The sequence below is a fragment of the Eschrichtius robustus genome, chromosome 6 (genome assembly GCF_028021215.1).
Source record: "Eschrichtius robustus isolate mEscRob2 chromosome 6, mEscRob2.pri, whole genome shotgun sequence".
Taxonomy (NCBI): Eukaryota; Metazoa; Chordata; class Mammalia; order Artiodactyla; family Eschrichtiidae; genus Eschrichtius; species Eschrichtius robustus.
The window spans coordinates 24,448,743-24,460,705 of NC_090829.1; the positions used below are offsets into that span (position 1 = coordinate 24,448,743).

At 51.6% G+C, this 11,963-nt stretch overlaps 1 protein-coding gene across 1 annotated transcript; it reads left to right on the plus strand.

Annotated features, from left to right (window-relative positions):
- Positions 1 to 6,689: 6,689 nt before the first annotated feature.
- CHST2 (carbohydrate sulfotransferase 2) lies at positions 6,690 to 10,040 on the plus strand. Its single transcript, XM_068547347.1, has 2 exons — positions 6,690 to 7,349; positions 7,456 to 10,040. The coding sequence occupies exon 2, from the start codon at positions 7,638 to 7,640 to the stop codon at positions 9,228 to 9,230; it is 1,593 nt and encodes a 530-aa protein (XP_068403448.1). The 5' UTR covers positions 6,690 to 7,349; positions 7,456 to 7,637; the 3' UTR covers positions 9,231 to 10,040.
- Positions 10,041 to 11,963: the final 1,923 nt, after the last annotated feature.

Genomic DNA, 11,963 nt, shown 5'->3' on the forward strand with positions numbered 1-11,963 from the left:
TTCTAACAAGCTCTCAGGTGACCTTGATTCAGCCGATCCACTGACCATATTTTGAGTAGCAAGGCCCAGGGGACGTCAAGGCCAATGAATCCCAAGGTCAAACTCCAGTCATGATGGCCTCATCCTTCTGCTAACCACTGTGAATCCTTCTCCCATCTTTCTGCCCCTACAAATCTCAACCAGAACACTCCCTACCCTGAAAAAAAATGCCTCACTGAGCCAGATCCCAAATGTCCTTACCAAAAAAGGGGTAGAAAAAGTGATATGGCATCCTTCTTTTTGCAGACCCCAGAGTTCACTCCTCCCTAAGGAGAAGATGCCCTTCACCTGGGGTGGGGGGCAGGAACTGTTATTTACTAACCACTCTGAGCCACGCTGTGTGCCTTCCTCCTGCACTTGCCCTGGCTTTTACTAGCCATTCAAGGAGATGGCTATTATTATCCCATTACTACAGATGGAAAACTGAGGCCCGAGGAGATGACATACTTTGTCTGGGAACATAGAACTAGTAAGTAAACTTGCAGGGAATTGAATCCAGGGCTGATTTCAAATTCTGTACATGAGCCACTATATCTTGTTTTTTTCATTTATTTTTTATTTTTTAATTTTATAAATTTATTTATTTATTTTATTTTTGGCTGCGTTGGGTCTTCGTTGCTGCATGCGGGCTTTCTCTAGTTGCGGCGAGCGGGGGCTATTCTTTGTTGTGATGCGTGGGCTTCTCGTGGTGGCTTCTCTTGTTGCGGAGCACGGGCTCTGGGCATGGGCTTCAATAGTTGTGGCACGTGGGTTCAGCAGTTGTGGCTCGCAGGCTCAGTAGCTGTGGTGCACGGGCTTAGCTGCTCCGCGACATGTGGGATCTTCCCGGACCAGGGCTCGAGCCCGTGTCCCCTGCATTGGCTGGCGGATTCTTAACCACTGCACCACCAGGGAAGCCCCATGAGCCACTATATCTTGTTTCTCCATCTCAAGGAACTTAATTTCTTCTGTCAATAAAGAGAATGTTTTCCAATTGACAGCCTTTTATCAGAGACTGTGGTACCTGTGGTAGAAGTCACATTGAAGGCATGGGGGTATTACACTAGACAGCTCTTTGTTTTAAGCAGAATTCTATCACTGCACAGACACGTGGATGTCCCACGGAGTTTCTACCAGTGTGACATTATCTCTGCTTCCTCATGACAGTTGATTTTGGTGACTGGTTGATTATTTTTAAAGTACTTCCGATCATGGACTAAAACGTCAGTGGCAAAGCTTCTCCAGTTTTTCAAATGTTGTGTTTCAAAAATACAGTGAAAGTCATTGCTCCTGACCGACTGGGGCCAGGTGAGTGATGTGTCCAGAAGGTCCACGGTGAGGCGGCTGGCCCTCTCTCAGGGCCTATAGGGAGGTCCAACCTCCAGGCATCCAACTGTTGGGGGACAGGCTCTCCATGGAGAGAACAGATTTGCTCCAAGGAGCAATTATTGCAAACTGGAGCTCCAGCCTGGGGATGAGGGTGGTGGTTAGAGCAAGGCATGCTGCCCGCTCCCAGTTCAACTCCATTTAGTGTGTTCATAGCTCACAAGTCCTGGGAAACTGAGGGGGACAGCGGGGTGGGGAGGGGGAAATGAAATGATTTTCCACATGCTTCAAGACCACTTTCTAGCTGAGGATAGCACAAGACACAGCTCTTACTGCTGTTGGGAGATGTTTGGCATGGAGATGTGAAAAGAGTTGACAGGAGCTGAGTCTCTTGTTTCCAGGCAGTCATTTCTCCAAGAAGCCTCTTCCTAGAAGGGATTCATCCCTACACACTTGGGCATGAGAAATAGCTTAATGCAGCCTGCTGAGATGAGCCATCAGGCCAGACCATCAGAGTGGTAGATGTAGCCCACACTAGTCCACCTTTCCTGAACTGAGCATTGATATTATGACATTAGATTGCATTGACTGGGCTTATAAGAACCAGCACCTACTGTCCCAACTCTATAGTTTTTTTTATTGTAGATCGTGGAGACATATTTAAGGACATAGTACACTTTCCATACTGCGTAATTCCTTCTTAAGGACCCACAGTAATTAGCCAACAAATATTTATTGAACACTTACATGCCAGATAGGGTGCTAGTATTAGGAATAAAGCAGTGAACAAAGAAATCCCATGAATGAGTCTTACAATACAAAGAAGAGAAATTATTTTCTTAGTTCTCTATGTCAGGCAAAGCTGTCAATCTCCTGAGCAACTTTCCATCTTTACAATGCCTACTAGGAAGCTCAGAGCCAATTGTTGGACTCACCTCTTGCAGTTGCACAGGATCTCATGAAATGAATTGTTGTATAGCCCATACCCCTGGCTTCATGTTATTTTTCCCTTTGATCATTTTTCTTGTGTTTATCTCTGTGGGCTACCTCACATTCCTGCTTTTTTTTTTTTTTGAATGGGAGGTTATAATTAAATAATAATAAAAGAGCCCAGCAGATCAGGGGTTATGAGTGAGCAGCGCAATCAGTGTTAGTGTGAGATAATGAGAAATATACATATATTGGTCTCTGTCTTTGGTTCCCGGCACAGGACTCCTAAAACCCTTGCAATTTCCTAAGTGATAAGAGTACTAGGAGCATCTTTTGTTCTAATGAGGTGACTCTGGGTAGGCTCCTGGGTGGCTCCTGGATAAGGGCTGGTCACCAGAAGGACCAAGCCATATTAGAAACAGAATTCTCAGCCCCAGCCCCCATCTTCCAGCGAGGGAAGAAGAGCTGGAAATGGAGTTAATCATTGGTCATGACAACACGAGAAGCCTCCATACATTCCAACAGTAGGGGGTTCAAAGAACTCCTCGCCAGTGAACACGTGTTGGTGCCGGGAGAGTGGTGAGCCCAGAGAGGGTATGCAAGCTCCGTGCCCCTTCCCACATACCTCGCCCTGTGCATCTCTTCCATCTGGCTCCTCGTCCATATACTTTATCGTATCCTTTTACAAGAAACCCATAAACATAAGTAAACTTCTCCTGAGTTCTGTGATCCGTTCTAGCAAATTAACTGAACCCGAGGAGGGGGTCGTGGGAAACCTCTTACTTAGGACCGATTGGTCAGAACCCCAGGTGGCAATCTGGATTTGTGATTGGCATCAGAAGTGGGGGGCAGTCTAGTGGGACTGAGCCCTTAACCTCTGGGATCTGACACTATCTCCAGGCAAATAGTGTCAGAATTGAGTAAAGTTGCTGGACACCCAGCTGGTGCCACAGAATTGCTTGGTGTTCGGGAAAGAATCCACATGTTTGGTGACCTGGAGTGTCAGAAGTGAAGTGAGTAGCAAAGTGTTCTGTGGAGGAGAAAGACACAGGTGGGAACCTGTGGGTTCTTCTCATCCAGCTGGTGATAAATAAGGCCAGGGTGAGGTGTGAGTGGTGAGGTCACTGGTGCTGATGTAGAGGCTGGGCTGGAGTTCCTCAGGATGACTGGTGGCTACACGCTAGAATTTGAAGGTGGGAACTCCAAAGAGTTCCTTCACAGCCGTCAGACGATTCAGGCTATTTCCTTTTTTGATAGTTAAGGCAAGCCCCTCTCCCCCGACCCTGAACTTGACCATTTCATTTCAGCTTTTAAACTCAATTAAGCAGAGCGGTTACCTCTGGAGGTTCGTGGGCTCTGTAATGGGTTCATGAGTATGCATTATATTATTTAAAATCATATAAAAAAGAAAAGGGCCACCCTTGGACTAATGACAACAGCGTGTTTTAAATCAAGGATTATGATTAATCCAATTCTGTGCACTCAAGTTCCTCTGACAATGCATATTCGCTGAAACGATGACTGACTGAATCTATCTTGGTGCCCGGGGGGCAGGCATTCCCCAGAGGGGAATCTTGTGGTTCCACAGTGACACAGACAGGCCTGGACGGAAACTGGCCGGGTAACCCAGCCTTACATCTTTTCTCGACAGACTATGGAGGACGGTCTGGGAAGATCTCTCTGCCACGTCCCACAGGCTGGGCCCTGGGCCTACAGCACCCCAGAACGTTTGGCCTCCTATCTGTGCAGGATTAGGTAAATGCCACAGCAAGTTTCCAACAGCAGTTTCCTTTCCACAGCCCAGACCGCAGAGGACGGACTGAGGAGCTCGTGGAAAAGACTCTGAATTGCAATAAACTCAACAGTGAGCTGAAATTAAGGACAGCCCTGTGGCCTGACTCCTCTGGCAATGAAATTATGTGACTTCTTATAGGTCTGGGTCATTACTACGCTAACGGGATAAGTGGCTTAAAATGAAAGGACATCCTGAACCCACGTGTGAAGACAGGCATTATCAAGTCTTTGGGTGTCATTAGTTGTGACGAAGGTTGGAATTAATCGTGACACGCAAAACGGTAAAACATTTGCAAGCAAGGAGAGGGTGGAGATGCTGGAACCTGTAAACTGATGCCAGCTGAGCACTCACGGGGGGAGTGTCTGGCAAATGGATTTACTATTTTGCCAACTTCAGGAAAGTGTTACAGAATGGCAGACAAAACTGTTTCTATGCAAACAATTGTTTAGAAAAGGGTCCTTACAGCAAATAACTGCAATTCAGGGGCTTTCTGAGTAACCACAAAGCCAGGGACTAAATTTTAGATATTCAACATTATTTTTCTTGGAACCAGGCTGAATACTAACGTTGAGGTTTTCTTGCCTCCCTAACTCCCTCTCTTCCACCAGTCTTTTAATGTGTCAATATCACTTCAGTTTTGTGGGGAAAGGGTAGAGGGAAAAAGGGAGAGGGATAGAGACAGCAGGGGGAAGGGCAGTGGGTGGGCCCAGAAATGGAGAGATGGGAAGTCACTCCATTAAACTATCATCTTCATCTGTAAACAGGGATTAAAAATGTCTGTCTGTCCTGACACGCTCCCAGGAGAAATGCCATGCTGCTTGAGAAAGCTGTGAATAAAATTCGATCTCTACTCTCCCTCCCTCTATTTGCATAAAATCTGTCCCAGAAACGTGTCACCCTTACATTTTATCAGAACCACGGGGGGAATAAAATTATCTGAACTCTACCCGTGGCATTATGGATTTTTCTGGAAAACGAGGCTAGGTCAAGTTCTTGGAACATTTTTCTACCCTGAAAACTCATATGAATTAAGTCACTTTCTAAGACTCCTTGCACTCCGAAGACTCGTACTTCAGTAAGACTCACTGAAGAATAATGGCGCAAACAACATTTTTTAATTTAGAAGGATCTTGCTGAGAAAGGCTGCCCCAAATAGTACAAAGATAAATTCGCAGTAACTTTGTCAAACTTCTAAAAACTCCATCAGGACAGGAGGCAGCAAAACGTCTCCAGGAGATCAGTCTTGTTACCAGCGGCCCGTGAGCTTCAAGACCGGTCGCAGTTCGTAGCGATTCAGCCCAGGGCTCAAGAGGGGTTTAATCATCTGGGAATCTAGCTCCCCATCACCGTTCAGTTAACTGGAGGCTATTATAATTGTCCCCATTTTGCGGATGAAATTGAGCTATGGCTTAGTCTCTTTTGGTGAGAGATTGAGAGAGAAAGAGAGAGGAGGAGGAGGAGGAGGAGGGGAGGGAGGGAGGGAGGAAGGGAGGGCTGTTCCTCATTATCCTAAAAAAAAAAAAAGTACTTAAACCTTAACTTAAAAAATGATCTACTTCCAAAAACTGCGTTTCCTTTAGGGTGAAATCGTTTGATCTCATCTCTAACACCAAGAAGCAGAACAAGTATTTTACTGTAAATTGGAACAAAGAGTCACCCCCCCGACCCCCCATCACCCCAATTCCCGAGGACGTCAGTCACAGCGGACGCGTCATTACGATCGGAGGTGGGGAGAGCGTCTGCTGGGGGCTAATAAAACCGAAGAGGCCCTCTCCGTAGGTGGAGTAGAGCGGGGAGAAGGCGCCCCGCTGGCACACACCTCCGGAAAACTGAAGCTTCTTCTTTGACCCAGGGGTCAGAAAGATTTATTACTTCTTCGGTGAGGGAGAAGCCTCAGGCCAGCTGGAAGGGACGAGCCGGGAGTGGGAAGCCTGAGAGCCGCGCTCGGCCTCCTCGGAGCGCTCCGGGACGCGGGTGCGTCCTCGGTTCCCGGAGAGGCCCGGCGGTGTCGACCCCGGGGGAAGAGCGGAGTGGGAGGCCGCTGGGGGATTTCTGCCCAAACTTTATCACCAACTCTTTCCGAGAGCAAAACTGTGCGGTTGAGCACGGTAGGGGCACGGAGAATCCAAGTTTCCCAGAGGTCGGGACGCCCGAGCGCTCCGAACCCCGCGTCCGTACCCTGGCGCTTGGCGCACGGATTGCTACGGCCTACGCCGCGCGGACGGCGGCCCAAGCGGCGCCGCTGTAAATCGGAACCCGCATCTCCAACCCCCAAGGTGGCGGCGGCGGGAGCTGGGCGCTGCAAGGGGGGGGGCGGGCGCGGGACGCGCGGAGGAGGAGGGCAGCACGCCGAAGGGGAGGAGCCGCAGCGACAGACGGCGGCGCGCACCAACCCGGCGCCGGCTGGCAGGAGCCGCGCAGAGGCTGGCCCGAGCGCGTTGCAGCCGCTCCGCGTAGGGAGAGTCGGGTAGCAGCATCCTCCCGGGCGCCGGCTTTCGCGCGGCGGCTGCGGCGGCTGCGGCGGCGGCGGCGGCGGCGGCGGCGGCGGCGGCGGCTGCGGCGGCGGCGGCGGCGGCGGCGGCGGCGGCGGCGGCGGCGGGGTTTTCTCTGCCCCGATGCCTCGTTGACCTGAAGAGGCTGGTGCCGCTGGCGAGGCGGGCAAGGGAGCGCTGCGGACCCCGGCTCCTTTGCCTAGAGCTGTGTGTGTGTGTAGGGGGTTTCCGGGCCAGTCGGAGGCTGAGGAGCGGCGGGGGCTGCCGGCAATGCCCGCCCGGGCATCCTTCGGGTGATGGAAGAAGCAGCTGCTGCCGGCGCCGCTGCACAGTCGCGCTGCGCCCCATCTACCACCGCCAGAGACATGGGAAGATTCGGGGCGCGGAGGCCGAGAGCAAGAGAGGCGGAGCCGCTTTGCCGGGAGCTGGGTCGCGTATAAGCCTCCTCCCCCTCCCCTCCCTCGGCCAGCTTCACCCCCCCCAGAGCGAGGAAGGAAGCTACAGTCCCGAGAGGGCGTTGGAGACGCCGATGGAGCCGGGCGCACTGGACTCAGCGGAGCGCAGAGCAGGGCTCCGGGCCCGGTGAAAGTTTCCCTTCCCCAGCCGCAGGGCGCCCGCTGCCCGGAAACTCTACCCAGAGCTTGGGCTGCCAAGTCCCTCGGCCCCCTCGGAGGCGCGCGCGGACCCCGGGCGGAAAACAGCGCTCGAGAAGGCGAGGAGCGAGTGACAGCAGGACTGACCGCCGGGCCGTGCTCCCGGGCCGCTCCGGGGAGCGCCCGCGGCTCCAGGTTAGCGGGGTAGCCAGGGCGACCCGAGGGTGGGCGTGAATTAGGGGGAGGAGGCGGCTGGGGAGGAGGATTGGGGCGCACCAGCTTACTCCGCTTCCCCTCGCAGGTCCTTCTCAGAGCCGCTGCCATGGGAGAGCCAACCCTGGGTGCCGGGGACCAGCCGCCGCTGCTGCCGCGCCCGCCTCGGAGTCGCGGCCCAAGTCCCAGCGCCCGAATCCGGGCCGCTGCGTCCTCCTCCCGGGTTGCAGGGCCGCCTCCGCCGCGCTGCCGGCCCGGGTTGTGCCTGTGATGAGCCGCAGCCCGCCGCGAGCCCTGCCCGCGGGCGCGCCCCCCCGGTTGCTCCCGGCCGCGCCTGCCGCCGGGCCGCGCGCCTTGCTCCCGCCGTGGCCCCGGCGCCCGGGTCGCCGCTGGCCCGCGTCCCCGCTCGGAATGAAGGTGTTCCGCAGGAAGGCGCTGGTGCTGTGCGCGGGCTACGCGCTGCTGCTGGTGCTCACCATGCTCAACCTGCTGGACTACAAGTGGCACAAGGGGCCGTTGCAGCAGTGCAGCCCCGACGGGCCGCTCGGTGCCGCGGCGGGGGCGGCTGCGGGCGGCTGGGGGCGTCCGGGGCCTCCTCCGGCCGTGCCGCCCCGCGCACACACCCGCTCGGACCCCCGTACCCCATACCGCTCTCCCGTCGCCCCCGTCCGGGCGGCTCCGGCAGCCGGGGCGGGGGCGGTGGGGGCCGCAGCCCCTCCGGGTAATGGCACTCGGGGCACCGGGGATGGCGGGGACAAGAGGCAGTTGGTGTACGTGTTCACCACGTGGCGCTCGGGCTCGTCCTTCTTCGGCGAGCTTTTCAACCAGAACCCCGAAGTGTTCTTCCTCTACGAGCCAGTGTGGCACGTGTGGCAAAAACTGTACCCAGGGGACGCCGTTTCCCTGCAAGGGGCGGCACGGGACATGCTGAGCGCTCTCTACCGCTGCGACCTCTCGGTCTTCCAGCTGTACAGTCCCGCTGGCAGCGGGGGGCGCAACCTCACCACGCTGGGCATTTTCGGCGCGGCCACCAACAAGGTGGTGTGCTCGTCGCCACTTTGCCCCGCCTACCGCAAGGAGGTCGTTGGATTGGTGGACGATCGCGTGTGCAAGAAGTGCCCGCCGCAGCGCCTGGCGCGCTTCGAGGAGGAGTGCCGCAAGTACCGCACTCTGGTCATCAAGGGCGTGCGTGTCTTCGACGTGGCCGTGTTGGCGCCACTTCTGCGCGACCCGGCCCTGGACCTCAAGGTCATTCATCTGGTGCGGGATCCCCGCGCTGTGGCCAGCTCACGCATCCGCTCGCGCCATGGTCTCATCCGTGAAAGCCTGCAGGTGGTGCGCAGCCGGGACCCCCGAGCGCACCGCATGCCCTTCCTGGAGGCCGCTGGCCATAAGCTGGGCGCCAAGAAGGAGAGCATGGGTGGGCCTGCAGACTACCACGCCCTTGGCGCCATGGAGGTCATCTGCCACAGCATGGCCAAGACGCTGCAGACGGCCCTGCAGCCCCCCGACTGGCTGCAAGGCCACTACCTGGTGGTGCGGTACGAGGACCTGGTGGGAGACCCCGTCAAGACCCTACGGAGGGTGTATGACTTTGTGGGGCTATTGGTGAGCCCTGAAATGGAGCAGTTTGCCCTCAACATGACCAGTGGCTCAGGCTCCTCCTCCAAGCCTTTCGTGGTGTCAGCACGCAATGCCACGCAGGCCGCCAACGCCTGGCGGACCGCCCTCACCTTCCAGCAGATCAAACAGGTGGAGGAGTTTTGCTACCAGCCCATGGCCGTGCTGGGTTACGAGCGGGTCAATAGCCCTGAGGAGGTCAGAGACCTCAGCAAGACCCTGCTCCGGAGACCCCGGCTCTGAGAGGGGTTCCCGGGAGACCAGAGTCCCTGTGGTGACACCCACAGAAGGATAGTGGTGTGTTTCAACAAAACCAGCCCAGATCCAAACTGCGGAAGCGTCACCACAGAAGGATAGTGGTGTGTTTCAACAAAACCAGCCCAGATCCAAACTGCGGAAGCGTCACCACAGAAGGATAGTGGTGTGTTTCAACAAAAACAGCCCAGATCCAAACTGCGGAAGCGTCACCACACGTTTCAACAAAAAACAGCCCAGATCCAAACTGCGGAAGCGTCACCACAGAAGGATTGTGGTGTGTTTCAACAAAAAACAGCCCAGATCCAAACTGAGGAAGCCCACACATTCTGTTATAGATACATAATATAAATAACCACACAGGCACTTGCTGTCAGTGTTTTGAGTCATTGAATTTCAAGGAACAGCCACAATACACACACATCTCAGAAAAGGCAAGGCTTGAAAGTTCTGACCCGCTGCCCTTCCTCTTCTCTCCCCTGCCTTTTCTCCCTTTTCTTACCCTCTCCCCTACCTGCCTTCCCTTTTGAAGTGGGATGTTGATTAAATCAAGATCCAGTAACCCAAATCTTGTTTCCAAAATTTTCGTGGTATCTGTGAACATGTAGAAGAGTCATCTGGATGTCGGCGGTGGGGTGGGAGGTGTGGGAGGGTGGAGAAAGGGGAAGTGGTCCAGGAGCAAAAGCCCCACCGGGCATGCTAAACCAAGGAGGCATTCTTCTAAGTAGACTTTTGTGTAAAAAGCAAAGGTTATACGTGAGTATTAATAAAGAAAATAATAAATAATATTCTTTTTTATATTTGCCTCCATTACTTTGGCTTTGCTTGTGTTCCTTGTCCTGTGCAGCTTCAGACAGAATCTGCTTCTCCTCCCCCCACCCCCTTTTCCTGTCTGTTTCCTAGAAAGCAGCTAAGATGGGTGGGAGCAGCTTCAGGCTCCTTGATAAGAGCTTTGGAGTTGTGTTCTCCCGTGTAAATCACAGCCTGTCAGGTGCCCAGGAATGGGAACAAATCTTCAGATTCTAAAGGCAAAAATCAAGCAGGGCAGTGGAGAAAAAAGCACAGCACGACTTTCCTGTTCCACTTGCAGCACGGAAAGGAAGAAGCAACCCCTTGAGGATCTGAAGGCATTCGGTTTTGATTACTCTTGAGTAAACACTGGGAAACCTTGAAGCAGAGACCAGTGTTTTGGTCCTGAGGTTAGTTCAGAAAAAGGATTTTTTAAAAAAGAGAAGTATGTAGTTCAAAAAACTTCTGATGGTAAGAACACAAACCTCAAAAATTAGTGTGAACGTTTTGTTGGCAGCGGTAGCAAGTTCTTCGGTTAGAGAAGTGACAGAAGTATTTGAGTTTGGAGCGTTTTTCTGCCTCTGACACAGTCCACGGAGGCATATGAAAAGGGAAGTTTGATCTGGGAACTGTAAGGGTACCCACAGGTTATCGCCCTTATTCCTGGCTTCCCATCCAAATTAGTGCAAAAGAGAATGTGAATTTATAAAGGTTTACTTAGGTTGCTTGTGGGGTACATTGCTTTTCTTTTATCATGTTTTCTGAAAGTAAAAAATTGCAAAGAAGCTACGTGTTGCTGACAGTATAAGTCTTCAACCAAGAGCTTCTTTCAGATATGAAAATAAATTATGGGAAAGAGGAAATGAAAATGAATTATGAGTTTGTATGTTGGATTTTGAGATTCGGTATTTTCCAGGGAAAAAACCATTGCAATTTTCCCGTAGTGGTAATGGTGTTGCTGCTGTCCTGAGCCCATTTGTACTGAAGCATTCTGCAGAATGTTGTATTATGATAAGAAGTTATGAAGCTAAATAGGAACAAGAGAGTGTAGTTGTATATTACATTAAATACGGTACAAGTTCAAGTTCATCATAATTTTATTTTACTGTAATTTATTGTGAGATTTGTGCAAGCCAATCTGTATAGGTTAAATGCTGAGGATTTCATTTTAAGGAAAATATAATGAACGTGTACGTGGGAAACACTTTAAGTATAATTTTTATTACAATGTGAAATCTAACTACACTGTTAAGAATTCTGAGAGTTTAAAAGCACAGAGGTTAAAAAAAGGGATGTATTTAGCAGTGGATTTTATAACACATTCTAGAATGGTTATTTCTTAATTTACTAAAATTGTTTATAGTAATTGTGTTTATTAATCCAGATCACAGCTATAACACACTGATCATGGTTTCTATGATATTTTCATGGTAGCGCCTATGCTGAATTATCTTCAGCAGCAGCAGAATATTTGTAACAACTTTAATTTAAGAATACTTTAAAAGTAAATGAACAAAATAAATATTAATGTTGGATGACTAGAGATGAAACAGGTTTAGCAGGAAATTAAGACAGCATCATTAAAAAGCAACCACTCTGAATAAAAGAACCATTTAAAAACAAATTTCATGTGGCATTAGAATCAACTCGTTTCACTTAATCACAGTAAAATTCATGCTTAGTGTTTGAGTGAAGGATTTTTAAGCAGTTGAATTCATTCTTCTCTCTGGATAGCTAAGGACTTTGATTGCGTTAAAGTAGAATCACGATGTTTTTGAATCTTGTATTTAAAAAAATGTGAGATGCCACGTAGAGGCTTTGTAGCCTGCAGCACATTCGCGGTCTCTGCTCCAGTGAAATTTTAAGCTAAACACCAACAGTTCTGCCCTTGCTGTGTTTGAACGGGATTTCCGCCCATAATATCCTTGTTTT

Coding starts and splice junctions, on each gene's coding strand:
- CHST2 (XM_068547347.1), top strand. CDS start 7,638: ATGAGCCGCAGCCCGCCGCGAGCCCTGCCCGCGGGCGCGCCCCCCCGG.